General features: G+C 42.9%; 1 protein-coding gene across 2 annotated transcripts; it reads right to left on the reverse strand.

Moving 5' to 3' along the window:
* Window positions 1-498: 498 nt before the first annotated feature.
* On the reverse strand, window positions 499-15,512 carry LOC141250613 (protein D7-like). 2 transcript variants are annotated; one of them, XM_073670036.1, is made up of 9 exons: window positions 15,447-15,512; window positions 9,052-9,149; window positions 7,069-7,195; window positions 5,734-5,808; window positions 5,570-5,660; window positions 5,421-5,479; window positions 4,909-4,969; window positions 3,177-3,235; window positions 499-577 (listed from the first exon to the last, which is right to left on the reverse strand). In XM_073670036.1, exons 1-8 carry the CDS (start codon window positions 15,469-15,471, stop codon window positions 3,196-3,198), a joined length of 576 nt encoding a protein of 191 aa, XP_073526137.1. In that variant the 5' UTR covers window positions 15,472-15,512; the 3' UTR covers window positions 499-577; window positions 3,177-3,195. The 2 variants fall into 2 exon arrangements, with proteins under 2 accessions (XP_073526137.1, XP_073526139.1); XM_073670038.1 differs by lacking the exon at window positions 15,447-15,512 and adding an exon at window positions 11,418-11,518.
* Between the last annotated feature and the right edge of the window lie 3,328 nt (window positions 15,513-18,840).

The raw sequence follows: 18,840 nt of genomic DNA on the forward strand, positions 1-18,840 counted from the left end.
GGTGCAATAATGTCACTACAGAGCCAGAAAACAATGAGTCCAGAGCAGCAGCCGCTGGCCAGCAGGGAACAAGGAGAGGTGTTTATTTTTAATCTCTGTATAGAGCACTATATGGGGCCATTATACTCTATGGAGACCTATACTATCTGGTTCTAAAATGAAACTTTTGGATCTCCAGAGCACATACTGTGCGCTACAAGGATTTGCTAGTTTGACATCCATTGTAAATTCTACAATACCCCTCATGTAATGCAAGTAGGCATTGTATTATACCGATATTTGTGCATCATGAACCATGGTGTGTGTTAAGGGGCCCACGAAAGCCTGGAGCTGTCCAGGTATTCCTGCCAAAGGTTGGCAACAAATTTTTGTGGGAACACTTCCTAAGGCCCCATTCATGAGGCCTTTGAGAGAGCACATGCACAAAATCCACACATTTGTTTAAAAGTTTTAAAAAATTTGTTTATTAGTTGATAAAATGTATTAACATTGAAATCATGTCACTAATAAAATTGGGTTTTTAAAAAAGTTAAGGCTGGTTAAAAATGTTGCTCAGGTCCTCATTCACCTTAAAAGCCTAAAGAAAGAAGTAGAATTGTTATGATCAGTACAAAGTAAAGACACAAAATGTCAGATCTTCTCACACTAGTTTTTATGATGCAGCCAAAAAAAAAAAAAAACTGAATTGTGGCATAATTAAGAGGGGAGCCAGCATCTCTTTAGGGAAGATGGACCCTTTGTTATGTCACAATCACATCTTCTTACCTATAAATATGCACATGTGAGCAGGATATTGCCCTACTAGTGTGGAAGCAGGACCCACAAAATGCCAGTTTTAAGCCTGAATCGGATCTTGAAAAATTTGGATACTTCCCATGCTGCTGATTTATTGAAAAAGTCAATTCAATACGGTTTATTAAATTGTGGTTTTTTTTTTTTTTTTTAAGTTTTTTTTTTAGTTAACACGCTTCAAAGTGACTAGCACTTCAGGAAACAACCACATACCCATGTCTGTTGTACCCCACCCATAGACGCAGGGTACTCTCCCAAGGAGTGCAAAGTTTCGGAACATGGTGAGGGAGTATCTTGCCGACCGTCCCACCGTCCTCTGTGCCTTATAATTATTGGGTATCCAATTTGGACATGTGGCATGAACTGGCTCTCTACGCCTTGGAGGTCCTGGCCTGCCGCCAGTGTTTTGTCAGAGTGGGTATGCAGTCACTGCATACGCAATAACAGTATAGGAGACCCACTCTTTAATAGGAACAAGTCATAGCCAGCTGATGGCTCTAACAATAGCGAGGGCCGCCTGATGGCCCTATAAAAATAGGCTGTGACTTTGAGTCCCTCCATCATAAATGAAACAGGATGTGTTTGATGATGTCACACACAGATAAAGTTGTAAAATGTTAAAATGACATTTCCTGGTGAATGCTTTCAGCCAAGACAAAAGCAATGTACAAAAAAAAAAAAAAAAAAAGTGGATCTTTCTTTAGTATAAAAACCAGAGTCACCAAGCTGAAAGCACTTCCTTGGCCAAGCAGCAATAGGCTGTGCTGAAGATAACATGCTTAAGTGCCAAACCACTCACTGCTGCAGAGTTGTTGAAACCTGTAACAGCAACCTGATCTGTGGCTCTCACCGCTGAACATACAGCCAGGCATGGTCGTGTGTGACAATGGGTGGAACCTGGTGATGGAGAAATGACAGCTGGAATAGATATGGTTTCCCTCCATGCCAGTCCTTTCACAGAGCTGAAGAATATGGCTATGGTGACATACAACTCCCACTGAGAAGCTGTGTCAGACTGAAAAACATTGGGCCCACCAGAGGATTTGATTCTGAGGGCCCACCTTTCTCCCTTGCTCAAGAGCCCCATAGCAGCTGCAAACTTTGCACCCATCATGAACTCTACTGATTGAGAAGCCAGGGTCCACCCGAGGATTCTCTGGTGGGCCCATCCAACCCTGCCAAGAAGTAGCCCTAGCTAAGAAAAGTGTGTGGGAAGGTTTGGGGACACTAAAAAGGTTGCCATAATGTGGACTGCCTCTGTACCATCCCTGGCCACATTCACCAGTCCATGTGTTTGTGGTTAGGCGGTCCTTCCCAGTAAGTGCATGAGTAATATTCTGGGACCTGTGCTTGTGGAAGGCAGAAACACAGGGAGAAATAGTGGCAGCTGGGGACAGTATGGACACCCGGCTGCCGCCATGAGGTTGTGAAAAGCTTCCGCCTCCATGAGCCTAAAAGGCCACATTCCAAGTGCAAGCAGCTGCCCAGAAATCTGACAGTTTACTATTGCGACCTATGGGTGTCTGACTGCATAATTGCGCTTGCATTCCAAGGAATGGGGTAGGGTCAACTGAACGCTGCACTGGGACAAGGATGTGGACGGTGATTGTTGCAAGTCTGCAAATGACAGGTGCATGGTGGCAGGCATCTTTGCATGCACCAAGGATCACTTATGATGGGCACACTTTTAGGCAGTGACCTGGGAGTCAGATGCTTCCAGAGGTCTTCTCCATGCTGTTCCCATGTCTTCAGCACTGTATGCATGTGTTTAATGATGTGTCACACACCACATGGCCAGATAAGGTTGTAAAATGTTAAAATGACATTTCCTGGTGAATGCATTTGCCTTGGTTGAAAGCAATGCAAAAACGCTACGTGTGAACATAACCAAAACTACTCCTCCACACCTTGGGCTATTTATTTTGCCTTGTATACAAGTCATTATCCCAGGAAGGATGTTCCTTAACATTTTCCAGGAAAATCCATTTTGGTTTCGTTTTTGTATGTTTTATTTGCGAGTCCGTAAAAGTGGCATAATAGCTCTGACAACGTTGTTGACAGCAGTGACCTGGGAGTCAGAAATGCTTACAGGGGTCTTCCCCCATGCTGTTCCCATCGATTTGGGCAATTTTTTTAGGCCTTCTGCCGACCGCCAGAAAAATGCTTGGAGTTTCCCATAGATTTACATCGGGCTCGTTACTCAGACCGAGCACCCAAGTATTTTAATTTGCTCGACTTGAACGAGCATTTTAGTGCTTGCTCATCACTACTGTGCACTTCTTAATGAGGGAAGCACTGGAGTAAGATGCGCCTAATTAAAGGCTGGTGTATAGTTGAACACTATGGGTTTTTTGGCCAAGCAAGTGTTACGTTTATAAACTTACTTCTTTCCAGTGCCCAAAACTACTTCCGGGGACGAGAAGCCCTTCCATCACTGCCAAGGCTGTAAGATAAAGGGGATTATGAAATACATGTAGGGCCACAGTAAAAGGGATGAAGCCACTGCTGTGCTGGTCTAACACCAGCATCCATGCATGATCTGATATCAGGAATGACAGCAACAAATAGGAATAAATTAATGTTAAAATTTATCATACAGCAAGATATGCATTACAGTAGTGCATTTTTGTAGTTTAGAGTTTTTTTTATTCCCATAATACTTGGCTTAATTGTAGCAATTCTTTAGTGAATTTTAGAATACAAAATTTGATCTCAAGCCTGTGAGAGGAGATGGCATGTAGTTTCAGGCAAATACAAAATACTCCTCTAGACCAGCACCTCACAAGCCGAGGCGTGCCTCAGAGTCACCAGCTAGCTGTGGGTGCAGTGTAGCAGAGGAGGTAGTTCTCCCAGGCCTCTGTCTGCAGCAAGATTTAGTTTTGAATCCTGTACCAACACATTGTGTCAATTGGGATTTTATTGGGTTCAGATAAGAGTTTAAAGGGAACCCGACATCCGATGCATCCTGCCCAATCCATGGGCAGGACGTATGAGACACTGGCTGTATGATCTTAGCAAGGCATATTTGACTCAAACTGTGGAGTTTTAGAGGGAAAAATAAAAAGCCTTAGTTAATTTGGCCACTGCAACATTGTAATAAAAAGGTTTTATTATGGCATCAGAAAAAACATCAGCTCAGGCCACAAAACATAAGCCCTCACATAGCCCCATATCCCAAATAAATAGAGTGTTATGGGTCTTGGAAAGTGGTGACAAAAGCAAAATTCTTGCAAATTTTCACAAAAAACCCTCATATGGCTATATTGCTGTAAAAAAAAAAAAAATTATGGCTCTTGGAGGAAATGTGAAGACATTGAAGATTACCGTGGGGTGAAGGGGTTAAAAGCATGTTTTTCTGAGATCACATAGCCGGTGTCTATGGATTGGGCACCATGCATCAGATGTTAGGTTCATGTTAATGCGCAACCGTTTTAATTTCATAAATCAATAGTTCACATGAATATAAGAAAGTTTGTACTATATCATATCAGAGAAATCTGTTTCTCTCTGAAAACTGGTCATTATCAAAATTCTGATTTTAAAGTTAAAAAAACAAAAACTATTTTAGTGAAGACTGACTCATTACAGATAAAATTAGATCAGTAGCAGCTGTCATCTCTTATTTAGGAAGGAGGAGTTCTGCCTCAAGCTCCTCCGTCTAAATAGAACCTCATCAGTAGCAGCCGCCGCCATCTCCTCTCAGTAATGGGAGATTCTTCACTGAATAAAGATTTGAAATCAGAATTGAGAACTTTGATGATTGATCAATTCTGGCAGAGAAAGAAGCCAATTTCTCTGATAAGGAGCTTTGTAATATTTTCACATGTGCTATTCAGGAGATTAAAACAGTTAAGTTTTAAGTTACTTTTCTACTCTAGCATGAACTTTCACTATAGACAAGTCTCAGACATCTTTGATGTTTCAGAAGAAAGTTTGAGAAGCCCTGCTTTAGAGGATGGCACATATAGGGGGTGTTTTCTATCTAGATTCCAGGGTAGGTAATAACAGGAGGGCTACATAAGTTATGTAGAGGCAAGTAGATAGTTGTAATGCAACTTCTCTACAATACAGATTTCCCTTCTCAGCGTATTACAAGTTTCCAGTACAGTGCTTTACCTTGGCCATTCTTCCACATTTGAGTAGACATGTTCTTGGTCTTTTACAGCTTTAGCTCCACCTTTTTAAAAAAAAAATTATATAAAAGTACAAAGTCTTATTCTAGAAATAAATCGATACCTCAAAAAACAAAACAAAAAACCTGTCTAAAGCCTCCTGACCTCCCTGCCAACACCCTTCCCTCATTGAAAAATCTGGTCTTGACTAATGTATACTGACCCACATTCCAACCAAAGCCATTTCATAACCCCCCCCCTCCCGTAACAAGTATACACTGGGATTAAGGAGTATAAAATGTGTGGAGGTGCCAATAAGACATTTGGTCTTGGATTGAAGTCAGAAGTGTAGGTCTTTAGTGTCTGAGGCCATTAATGGGAAACCATATTCTGAAGAGGACAACCTCATCCCTAGAGAACAGTTTTATGGCAAGGTTTCACTGTATAGGATCCAGTATTTTATGGTGTAAGCTCCATATTAAGTTAAGATACATGTCTAATATCAGAAACACATACCTGCGTAGCAGGGTGACAGAGGGCTTCTTGGCACTGCAGGTTTCCAGGTATTTTTTGGGCTATTGTGACAAGACAGATTAATGAGGGAATGAAAAAAAAAAAACAAAAACCCATCATCTCCTTCCACTCCATAACCAAGTTATACTGACCTGGTTGGAGATCGCACAGCTTCATGTGTCATGTAAGGCTGATAGTTGCCAAATTCATTTAGAACAAATGGTGTAGAAGATGAAGGCTCTTCTGTTATAAAGACAAGATTATACTATGGTAAAGTGCTGCATTCTCTGGACTGTTAGTCATTGTGCATGCTTACCCTCATCCCAGTTCTCTTCACATGGAGGGCTCTGCCAGTTAGAGATGGGCTCTGCTTTCTGCATCACTGCATCATCTGTCAATAAAATACAATTGTGTAGAACTGAAGAGACATTACTACATTAACACGAGTTTTAAAGAATAGGAAGTCAAAAAAAAAAAAAAAAAGTGAGTAATGTTAAAAAAAACAAAACATGGAATCAATCCTGTAAGATGTACAAAGACATTAGGATCCGAGGTCAGTTCCAAGCACTACCAATGCTTTGTGTCCCCTCGGGACCGCAGAAGTTCAATTCACAAAGCTTTGCAGTGGCCCTCTGTATTGACAAGAGTGGTTGTCCAGGACTATACACATTCCCACCCCCCTCCCCACCACCACCATGGGCCCAAGAGCTAACAGGCAGCTACATGCTTACCTTTACTTAATTTAGAAGAGTATATATCTGACAGTCAATTATATTAGAAAACTTTATTGACCACAGCAAACAGTTTAAAGTTAGAGCCCCTAAAAAACCTGAAGGGGTACTGGGCAGTGTGGTACTGGAGAATATGGCACATGATCGGTACCAATTTTGTATGGGACTGTTTAATGTTACTACCAAGTCACTATTGTATATTGACTTATAGCCAGGCTATGTCCACTCATTTTTAATTCTGTTTGCTGTGGTCAAAAAAAAGTTTTTTACTTTTCTAAAGTAAGTCACCATGTCAGATATATACTCTTCTAAATTAAGTAAAGGGGGTGCATTCTGTGACTCCCACTGATTTCACAAAAGGAGTGGCTTTTCTTCTGCTCTATTGATGGGATGACTGCCAATGTCATGCGAAGCCTGTTGACTGCTGTCTAACTGTGGGAAGCCAGCAGTCAATCAGCACGACCCTATGTAGTCTTGGCTAACCCCTTTAAACTGTCTGCAGGACACTGACCAGACACTTTCAGCCTCTGTCTGGTGAATGGTTGCCTATGGGGATGTTACAGTGTGCATCTGGAAAAGCTACTAGACATACTGTAGCTAGAAGCACAGACATGGTGGGCACCTAGCCTAAAAGGAACTAATAAGAAGAGACCACAACACAAGAAGCAATGGAATGAAATGGAAAAAGGGAGAAGATACAGATTAGATATTAGAGAAAAAAAACTTTGGTGGCAGCCTGTTCCACTCATTGATCACCCTCACTGTCAGAGGTGGCGAGTTCTCCTTCAATGGAAGTCTCCAGAGGCTGGAGAGACATCTGTCTGAGATGGTTTAGTGAATTCTGCATAGAGCAGGGGGTTGAACCAGATGACCCTGGGAGGTCCCTTCCAACTCTAACAATCTATGATTTGAGCATTTACCAGGGATAGGCGCCAGAGGACATTTACTCTCACAGCTTTGCATGTGCAAGTCAAGCTCCTGCTTGGGCATCCTATGACGAGCATTAAATGGACAGATAGCCAGCACCTTCGCTACGGCTTTGTTATTCTGCAAAGGAAAAAAAAAATAAATATGGGATTAAGGGGAGGTATCCCTCCTGGCAGTATCCAAGTACATAGGTATTTGGCCAAAAACTAACATTTCAGTTAGCCTCCACATATGGGGCAAGGCCAAAAGTATCAAACATGCTAGTTGTAAGGAAACACCTGTGCATAGTAGTCAACTTGTGATCTACTTGGGCAAAGCTTTTCATGCAGTAACATGAAGCCATTGGCATACCCAATAGGGGCAGATCACAAGACTGTTAGCCTGTGTGCACGTTGTCTCAAATCTGCACTGCAAAAAAAAAAAAAAAAAAAAGTGTGTAAAACCTGAGGATGTTCCCTGATGCCAGCAGAGTGAATGAGAAGCCTGAAGTCTCATGCACATGGTGCTCATTTATTCCTTGCAGATTTAAGCCTGCATATTTCACCCACACTAATAAGTGGGGAAAGTTCTACAGCAACATTTTTCTTTTTTTTTGCTGCAGTTTCCTTTTTCTTGCCAAAATATGTAGAAATTTCCACACCAAGTACTTAGTGTGCCCGCATACCCTTATGAGGTGTAAAGTGAGGGGGACTGCACAGTTCAGAGAACCATTTTTAATTTACATGGCACTTCTTGAATAAAAGGTGTATAATATCATACTTTATCTCCAATTAGAAGATTCGTGGGAAGCCCTGGAGTATCAAACCGAGGACTCCATCTCTTTTCAAATAGAGTAGCGTTTAAGATATAGTCTGGTTAAAAAGAGGAGTCTAGCCATCTTTCGTTCTTTGATAGTTGGAGGTTGAGTGTAACGCTACAAGAGATACCTAGGAATAGGGGCAAGTCAGGATCCACTCCATCTTCAGATGATCCCAATACACATACAGGGATCTGTTAGAGAGGTTGGCGAGTCTAAAATGAAGACAGTGACTGCAGAATTTTAAATACCCCCAGTGCATGCATTGTGCGCTGCAAGGATTTGCTGGTTTCTGAGCTAGGAACAGCAGTGACGCATGGCATATGCATATTCCTAGGCAGAAGCCACCTAGTGGGCGCAGCCTCGCTCCAAGTGTATGGGGTGAAGGCACGACCTTGCTCAATACATGTAGCATAGGATCACCTTGATAAAATTTTCTCCACCGATAACAGATAGTGAAAGTCTGTACCACGCATGATGAAACATTTCTGCCATTTTGCCAGCTAGAGGACTTGTGTCACCTTTAGTGCATGGCTGATTTACCATGTGTAGGGAAGAGGCGGTAGAACACCAGTTGCAAGACCTCAGTATTAGGATATGCTCACACGTATAAATAATCAGTCCCATTCTCATCCAGGAGAGTGGGATGTTCTTTTTCTCACTTGTCTTTCTTGCGCACTTTTTTTTTTGACTCTGCATCTATTAATCCTTTACAGTTTCCTATGCTACAGAATTCTAATGCATCTGTAAAAATCACATGCTGTATCGATTGTATGGTATGCAATGTCTCTCGTACAGATTTTGGAGTGAAGTTTCTGCATGCTGCAATTTTTTTTTTTCTTATGAATACAGCTGAGGAAAAATCCACAGATCTGCACTGCCTCATTCAACAACATTGAGTGCAATCTGTTTTTTTTTTTTTATCAGATTGTACTTGTCGAGTGTGAGCGAGCTCCTAGTAGAAGTTTCTCTGCCTGAAAACTGAGGCAGTACTCTGTAAAACCTTGTTATGACGTTAAAGTGGGGATTAGCTACAGTACAACTAGGTGGTTTATTACACTATATAGTGTAGTTTACTGTATATAACACTGGGTGTTGGCCAACACGAGACCTTACAAAGGCAAAGTTATTCTCATTCACAAAAACCTTCGATATAAAGACATGGTTAAGTTACAATTACCTCTCTGCATTTCACAAGATGATATGGAAACCTGCTTGGACGAATCATGTGATTCTTATCATATGGGCACTGGAGAAGAGCTTCCGAATCCATGAGAACTAAAGGAATATAGCATATAGAGAGTCATTAATCCACACTCAAAAGTATAGTATGTGCAAGTACATCTACAGCACACACACGTTTAATCAGATATGCCAGGGCACTGATGAACCTGGGGCCCTAGTGTTTTAGCTACTCCCTCCGTTCTGAAGAAACTTAAGTTTAATCGAGTCAGCTCACTTGGCTGCGCCGTACACCCTGTGTGGCCCAGAGGCTCAGTGCACTGATCCGCATGTCCCTGCCTCCCTCCTGATAGCACTGGATCAAGTACTGCCTGCAGAGTAAGCCCAGGCAAGCCAGCACTATCAGTCACCAATGAGGAAGCCAGCCAGCAGATCAGTGCACAAAGCCTCTTGGCCATAGGGAGTATGGAGCAGCAGAGCATACTTAACTAAACGGAATGGAGGAACCAACTAGAACCCAAAGGCCTCAGCTCCATCATGGCCAGCCTCGTGGGGCACATTGGAGTCAGAGATGCCTGATCATTAAGAGTCTTAAGATTTGTGGTGTTAGGTATGTCACAATGCATGAATTAAATGAGCATGCATCACCATGCTTCCACCCATTCTGGAATGAAAACGCCGAGAAAAAAAAAAAAAAAAAAAAAACCCCAACCCTCCTTGATTGTAACCCAAAAAGTGGAAGTTTTTTTTGTTAGGGCTTCCCCTACAATGTTCAGTTTATACAGTTAGTTTGAGCTGACAAATTCCATGACTGCTATATTGATCATGAAGCAAGTCGGGTGTGTGGAGCGGGCTCAGTAGGCAAATTAAGTAGCCAATGCTGAGCACCGCACCCACTATTGTTAACCCATTTAGATGCTGCTGATTACTAATTGACAGCAAGGTTTAAGTGATGCAATGCTGGCACTGGCTTCCATTGGCTCTCAGTATTATGAACCAATTTGTTGCCAAAGCCCTGCCATCTTGGTACTCCTGTGAAGCTCAGCTTATGGCCACAGCCCCACTATCAGTATTTTCTCTCTCAGGAGTGGGTGATAAATGCAGAATTGGTGACTGGTTTCCATTATACCTTTTCTCTGTTCCTCACCTGGTTTTGGCTCCCTCTCCGGAGAAAAATACTGACAGAATACTGACAGTTGGGCCATGGCCTATGGGCAAGTCTCATAACACTGGGATTTACAATATATACACTGCATTATTGCAGCACATCGTATAGATTAGACATTTGCAGGTTCAAGTCCTCTGAGGGAGGGTTATATTCTTCAGCTTGCACAGACTCAGGATTTCGGTCTCCTTTGTATCCAACATTGCAGAAATCCCCCCTCAGTCAGACTTGGGTTTCAAGGATATAACACGTAACAATTGTAATTTATGTGGTTAACAATGATGCCACACAGTAGAAGTGGACACCTGAACCACAAATGTTAACAGTGATGAAAAGCTGGTTTTCCCATCAGTGTGCTGCCTCATTTGTATCCATTTTTTTACTAGGGCTATGTTCACACTAGGAGGTTTACAGTACCAGCAAAGTCTTAGATTCTAGAAATCTTATGCACACACTTTGATTTATGTTTCATCAGTGTTGTGCTAGGCATTTTTTTTTTTTTTTTTTTTGCAGAATAGAGCATGTCACTTCCGTTCCCCTCCCTCCTTCATTGAAAGTAATGGGTGGTGGGGGGGAAAAAAAAAAAAAAAAAAAAAAACCCCACACACACACACCTAGTGTGAACATAGCCTAATGGTGTGGCATCATAGACATGTTAACCCTCTACATTACAATTTTAATTTTCATACCTTATATTCATGAGAAGCAAGAGTCTGAATAAGGCCACGTTCACAATTTTACATCAATATTTGAATCCAAAACGGAAGGAGTGGGTGATAAATGCAGAAGTGGTGACATGTTTCTATTATGCTTTTTCTCTGATTGTTCCACTCTTGATTTTGGCTTACAAGTGTAAAATACGGACCACATACTGAACGTGTGAACATGGCCTAAGGGGAATTTCTGTAATGTTAGATGCAAAGGAGACAGATAAACCTTGAGTTCATGTAAGGTGAAAGATGCACAGGCATTCTAGCCATGTTATATGGCCTAGCTAGGAGCTTGAAAAACCTGCATGTAATAAGTGAAAATTGCAACATGCACCTCCCAATAGTTTGCTATTGCAGGCAAGACAATACATAGGAGAACAACAGGGTTTTAAACAGGGTCATAGACTGTATGAATGTATCTTAAAGAGTAGCGAAACCATATAATAACCACATGTCAAGTTCAAAACTTAGGAAACAGTTTGTGCTTACCTAGAGGGGAGGACACTGAGCAAATAAAAACAGGATAGTAATGAAACAGAGGGGCGCTGCTCAGCTATAAGCTGCTGCCCTCCTGCTCATTGGCTGCGCTTGAATTACCATAATATCCAGAATAATCCCTCCAGCCCTAGACCTCTGTCTATGGGTCTTGTGCCGTATTTCTTGTAGTATTGAGTATAGTTTCACAAAGTATCAGACTAGTATATATCCAGATAGACATTATAATTAATTTTTTATGAAAGCTTGTATTTTTTATTTTTGCGTGATGAGTTGTATATAACATATTGATCACATTTTATTAAAGGGAACCTGTCATCATGTGATTCATACTACCCAAACCATAGGCAGCATGACGGATACCAATAGAAACAATTGGTCAAGGTCAAGGTACTAAAAAATCTAAAATAAATATACAGAAAAAACTGCAAACAATGTAACGTACCATCACCATACTATTACTAAAAAGGATGAAAGCGAAAAAGAAAAAAATAATACATATTGAACCGAGTAAATGTTTATTAAATACAAAAGTAAAAAATATACAAAAGATATAGAAGCCAGAAAACATAAAAGCAATAAGTGAAACAGCCAATAGATGGCACTACACCACAAGGTAAAGGACTTCCAAAATACAATGTAACTGTAAGATGATTGTTATAATCTGTTTTATAGTCCATATAATATATATCTGCATGATTAACACATGTGGAAATGTAATGCTAATACAGAGGAAACTATACTGAAAAATACAGCATGGTAACTCACGAGGACCAAACAGTGGACAGTATAACAATCACAATGACAATAGACAATCAGAGCATGATAAAATTAGATACCTAATTACCTATGTGGGTTAGAGCCAGGAATCCCCAATGCGCAATTCGGCACTGTGCCTACTCCTAAGCATATATACACATCGATATATAATATAATGTAATGGCGTCAGACACAGGCTTGACACAAAAATCTGCAGTCATTCTATGTGACTGTAGATTGCCGAATTGTGACAGCGTGCGGTGTGCAAGCTGTCAGGATTCACCAGAGAAAACAGGCGTTCATGTGGCTGCATATATGCGATTTACATACGTGCCGTCTTGAGAAAAAACAGGTACGTTTAGTCAGCACGAGTCCGCAAGTATGTAAATCGCATAGTGTGTGTATATATGTATATATATATGTAAGGCCTCCTTCACATGTCTGTGTTTAAAAGGGTTGTCCGGTCCAAATCGATAAGTCTGCAGTCACTTTGTGTGTCTGCAGACTTATGAATCCCCCCCAGCGCACCCACTGTGCGCTGCGGGATTTGCTGGTTCTTGAGTTGTATGAGTTATACAAATCCCATATTTTTGTATTGAGCGAGATCGCGCCACGACTAGTGACGTGGCCGTCCAGAGGGCATGGCCAACTAGAGGGTGCTGCCTCGCTCCATACAAGTGTAATGCCCCAAAGTTGTAATGTATGTGCCTTTAAGATGTAGCAGAGCTGCCAGCTACCTTATTATGTTTTCACTATGTTAATATTTTCCTTTGCAGATAATGTCCATGAGGATTCAGTACATAGAAGTAGTTTATATATGCACAAAGTGATGTACTTATTATGTTCTGCTATCAGGAGGTTGTAAAGAGTTAAAGGGAACCTGTCACCAGTTTTGTCATATATGAACTATAACTATGATCTTATACAGCGCCTGTGCTGCATTCCATAAATGCTCATACAACCCCCTGGTTCCTCCTGTAAACCCCCCAAAAACCTTTTTAAGTTGCCCCATGCTATATGGTAATCGGGTCGGTCAGGTCCGATGGTCGTGGTTTCCGGGCTCTCTATCCCTCCCCCCGGCTGCTGCTCACCGTCCTGCTTCTTTAATGGAATAGTTATAGTTCATATACAGTGTGGAAAATAAGTATTTGATACACTGCCAATTTTGCAAGTTTTACCACCTACAAAGAATGGAGCGGTCGGTATTTTTTATCGTAGGTTTATTTCAACTGTGAGAGACAGAATCTTAAAAAAATCCAGAAAATCACATTGTATGATTTTAACATAATTAATTTTAATTTTATTGCATGAAATAAGTATTTGATACAATAGAAAAACAGAACTTAATATTTGGTATTGAAACCTTTGTTTGCAATTACAGAGGTCAGATGTTTCCTGTAGTTCTTGACCAAGTTTGCAAACACTGCAGCAGGGATTTTGGCCCATTCCTCCATACAGATCTTCTCAAGATCTTTCAGGGTTCGGGGCTGTTGCTGGGAAACATTGAGTTTCAGCTCCCTCCAAAGTTTTTCTATTGGGTGTAGGTCGGGAGACTGGCTATTCCACTCCAGGACCTTGAAATGGTTCTTATGGAGCCACTCTTTAGTTGCTCTGCCTTTGTGTTTCAGGTCATTGTCATGCTGAACCCAGCCACAACCCATCTTCAATGCTCTTACTGAGAGAAGGAGGTTGTTGGTCAAAATCTTGCAATACATGACCCCATCCACCCTCCCTTCAATATGGTCCTGTTCCTTTTGCAGAAAAGCACTCCCAAAGTATGATGTTTCCACCACCATGCTTCAAGGTTGGGACAGTGTTCTTGGGGTTCTACTCATAATTCTTCTTCCTCCAAACATGGCGAGTGGAGTTGATACCCAAAAATTCTATTTTTGTCTCATATGACCACATGACCTTCTCCCATGCTTCCTCTGGATCATCGAGATGGTCATTAGCAAATTTCAAATGGGCCTGGAGATGTGCTGGCGTGAGCAGGGGGATTTGCGTGCCCTGTAGGATTTTAATCCATGACGGCGTAGTGTGTTACTACGGTAATGTTTGAGACTGCGTTCCCAGCTCTCTTCCGTTCAGGACCAGGTCCTCCCATTTAGTTCTGGGCTGATTCTGACCTTTCTCAGAATCATCCTTACCTCATGAGGCGAGACTTTGCATGGAGCCCCAGACAGAGGAAGATTCACAGCCATCTTGTGTTTCTTCCATTTTCTAATAATTGTGCCAACAGCTATTGCCTTCTCACCAATACTGTATATCTGCATTACTATACTGGAAAGTAACTGATTGCTGCATAGGAATTGAATCTCTGTTCAATTATCGTTATTTGGATATACCTGTGTATTCATGCAACAAGTGAAGTTTATCAAAAGCCCCTCTGGCATCCCTGCTTTCTGAACTATTTGGAAGGCACCACATTACATCACACTACCTGGAACCAGAGGTTAATTAAGTACACCTGGCATCATGAACTGTCTTTTATATTAATTTTGTCACTGCTATGGAAGAGTAGTAACTTCCGCACACCACATGGCATAGTGGACATGACAGAAATGTATGGAAGCGAGGCTGCGCCCACTGGCCAGGAGTATGTATAACTCAGACATAACCTACGGTCCCCACTCAGAAACCGGCGAATCCCCACAGCGCACAGTGCATGTGCCGGGTGGATTCATAAGTCTGTAGTCACTCAGAGTGACTGCAAACTTATCGATTTGGATCAGATAACCCCTTTAAACACGTAGGTGAAAAAACAGTACTGGTGTCCTCAGTGTTTTCCATCAGTGTGTCATCTGTGTGTTATCCGTGTGTCATCAGTGTGGTGTTTTTCTAGCATGCATAAAGAAGGAAAGAAAGAAATTACAAAGCTTCTCCTATACTTTACTATGTTAAACACGTACAGCACACAAATGGCACACGGATGGTACATGGATGCCATCCGTGTGCTGTACATGTTTTTCACGGACCCATAGACTTGTATTGTCCCTTGTCCTCCATGCTGCTGGAAAAAAATGGCCTGTCTCCATGTGTTCATGGACACACGGTTAAATTATAAAGAGTATGTGGGATCTGTGAAAAAAATAGATACCACACATACTGGAAACACAGACGTGTGAAGGAAGCCTTATATATACTGTAGGTGTCATTTATATATTTGTAATTCTGCAAGTTGACATTGACATGCTGCGTCCTAAAGGTGTATAATATGCCCTCTGTTAGGATGTTGCTCTACTTCCTGATTCGAGCGGTACTCACATGCAATTTGCAGACTTGTGGTCATCTGACGACTTACGTCTCCTCCTGCTTCTCTCTTTGTTCTAATTTTCAATTGAGAGAAGCAGGAGAAATGTCAGTTATCACATGACCACAAGTCTTCAAATTGCATGTGAGCGATCACGTGACAACCGCGAGAATCAGCAAGTAGAGTGAAATCAGAAACAGAGCACATATTACACACCTTTAGGACTCAGCATGTCAGTGTCAACGTGCAGAATTACAAACACAGGAGACACTTGTCTGTCTAGGGGAGAAAAGCAGGGAGCTGAGGTGGGTATTGGGATGTTCTGTGGCAGCTGAGGTGTATTATGAGGTTCTGCCACAGCTGATGTATGTATTATAATGTTCTGCAGAAGCTGAGGTCTATATTTTGAGGTTCTGCAGCAGCTGAGGTGTATTATGAGATTCTGCAGTAGCTAAGGTGTATATTACGAGGTTCTGCAGCAGCTGATGTGTGTATTATGAGGTTCTGCAGTACCTGAGGTGTGTATTATGAGGTTCTACAGCAGCTGAGGTGTATATTATGATGTTCTGCACCAGCTGAGGTGTGTATTATGCTGTTCTGCAGCAGCTAAGGTGTGTATTATGCTGTTCTGCAGCAGCTGAGGTGTGTATTATGCTGTTCTGCAGAAGCTGAGGTTTGTGTGTGGGCTAAAATACATATACATATACTGTAGATATACACGCGCACATATTTACACTCTTGCACACACACATGACTATAGACTTTTCACTTCCCAGTATTCCTATGTCAGGAGTGATGTGGGGGACATGTGACAGCTCTGTCACCATGTGGATGTCATGTGGGGACATGTCATGGCTCTGTCACCATGTGGATGTGATGTGGGGGACATGTGACAGCTCTGTCACCATGTGGATGTCATGTGGGGACATGTCATGGCTCTGTCACCATGTGGATGTGATGTGGGGACATGTGACGGCTCTGTCACCATGTGGATGTCATGTGGGGACATGTGATTGCTCTGTCACCATGTGGATGTCATGTGGGGACATGTGATTGCTCTGTCACCATGTGGATGTGATGTGGGGACATGTGATGGCTCGGTCACCATGTGGATGTGATGTGGGGACATGTGATGGCTCTGTCACCATGTGGATTTGATGTGGGGACATGTGATGGCTCTGTCAAAATGTGGATGTGATGTGGGGACATGTAACGGCTCTGTCACCACTGTGGATGTGATGTGGGGACATGTGAAGCTCTATCACCACTGTGAATGTGATGTGGGGATATGTGATGGCTTTGTCACCATATGGATGTGATGTGGGGACACGTGAAGCTCTATCCCCACTGTGGATGTGATGTGGGGACATGTGATTGCTCTGTCACCATGTGGATGTCATGTGGGGACATGTGATGGCTCTGTCACCATGTGGATGTGATGTGGGGACATGTGATGGCTCTGTCACCATGTGGATGTGATGTGGGGACATGTGACGGCTCTGTCACCATGTGGATGTCATGTGGGGACATGTGATGGCTCTGTCACCATGTGGATGTCATGTGGGGACATGTGACGGCTCTGTCACCATGTGGATGTCATGTGGGGACATGTGATGGCTCTGTCACCATGTGGATGTCATGTGGGGACATGTGATTGCTCTGTCACCATGTGGATGTCATGTGGGGACATGTGATGGCTCTGTCACCATGTGGATGTGATGTGGGGACATGTGATGGCTCTGTCACCATGTGGATATGATGTGGGGACATGTGATGGCTCTGTCAAAATGTGGATGTGATGTGGGGACATGTAACGGCTCTGTCACCACTGTGGATGTGATGTGGGGACATGTGAAGCTCTATCACCACTGTGAATGTGATGTGGGGATATGTGATGGCTTTGTCACCATATGGATGTGATGTGGGGACACGTGAAGCTCTATCCCCACTGTGGATGTGATGTGGGGACATGTGATTGCTCTGTCACCATGTGGATGTCATGTGGGGACATGTGATGGCTCTGTCACCATGTGGATGTGATGTGGGGACATGTGATGGCTCTGTCACCATGTGGATGTGATGTGGGGACATGTGACGGCTCTGTCACCATGTGGATGTCATGTGGGGACATGTGATGGCTCTGTCACCATGTGGATGTCATGTGGGGACATGTGACGGCTCTGTCACCATGTGGATGTCATGTGGGGACATGTGATGGCTCTGTCACCATGTGGATGTCATGTGGGGACATGTGATTGCTCTGTCACCATGTGGATGTCATGTGGGGACATGTGATGGCTCTGTCACCATGTGGATGTGATGTGGGGACATGTGATGGCTCTGTCACCATGTGGATATGATGTGGGGACATGTGATGGCTCTGTCAAAATGTGGATGTGATGTGGGGACATGTAACGGCTCTGTCACCACTGTGGATGTGATGTGGGGACATGTGAAGCTCTATCACCACTGTGAATGTGATGTGGGGATATGTGATGGCTTTGTCACCATATGGATGTGATGTGGGGACACGTGAAGCTCTATCCCCACTGTGGATGTGATGTGGGGACATGTGACGGCTCTGTCACCATGTGAATGTCATGTGGGGACATGTGATGGCTCTGTCACCATGTGGATATGATGTGGGGACATGTGATGGCTCTGTCAAAATGTGGATGTGATGTGGGGACATGTAACGGCTCTGTCACCACTGTGGATGTGATGTGGGGACATGTGAAGCTCTATCACCACTGTGAATGTGATGTGGGGATATGTGATGGCTTTGTCACCATGTGGATGTAATGTGGAAGACATGTGATGGCTCTGTCATCACTGTGGATGTGATGTGGGGATATGTGAAGCTCTATCACCACTGTGGATGTGATGTAGGGACATGTGACGGCTCTGTCACCATGTGAATGTAATGTTGTGACATGTGATAGCTTTGTCACTATGTGGATGTGATGTGGGAGACATGAGATGGCTCTGTCACCATGTGAATGTGATGTTGGGACATGTGACGGCTCTGTCACCATGTGGATGTGAACTGGGGACACGTGACGGCTCTGTCACCATGTGGATGTGATGTAGGGACATGTGATTGCTCTGTCACCACTGTGGATGTGATGTGGGAGACAGGTGATGGCACTGTCATCACTGTGGATGTGATGTGGGGACATGTGAGGGCTCTGTCACCATGTGGATGTGATGAAGTGGGGACATGTTACGGCTCTGTCACCATGTGGATGTGATGTGGGGACATGTGATGGCTCTGTCACCATGTGGATGTGTTGTGGGGACATGTGACGGCTCAGTCACCATGTGGATGTGATGTGGGGACATGTGATGGCTCTGTCACCATGTGGATGTGTTGTGGGGACATGTGACGGCTCAGTCACCATGTGGATG

The sequence above is a fragment of the Phyllobates terribilis genome, unplaced genomic scaffold (assembly GCF_046119375.1).
Source record: "Phyllobates terribilis strain yellow unplaced genomic scaffold, ASM4611937v1 Scaffold_2__4_contigs__length_985480577, whole genome shotgun sequence".
NCBI lineage: Eukaryota > Metazoa > Chordata > Amphibia > Anura > Dendrobatidae > Phyllobates > Phyllobates terribilis.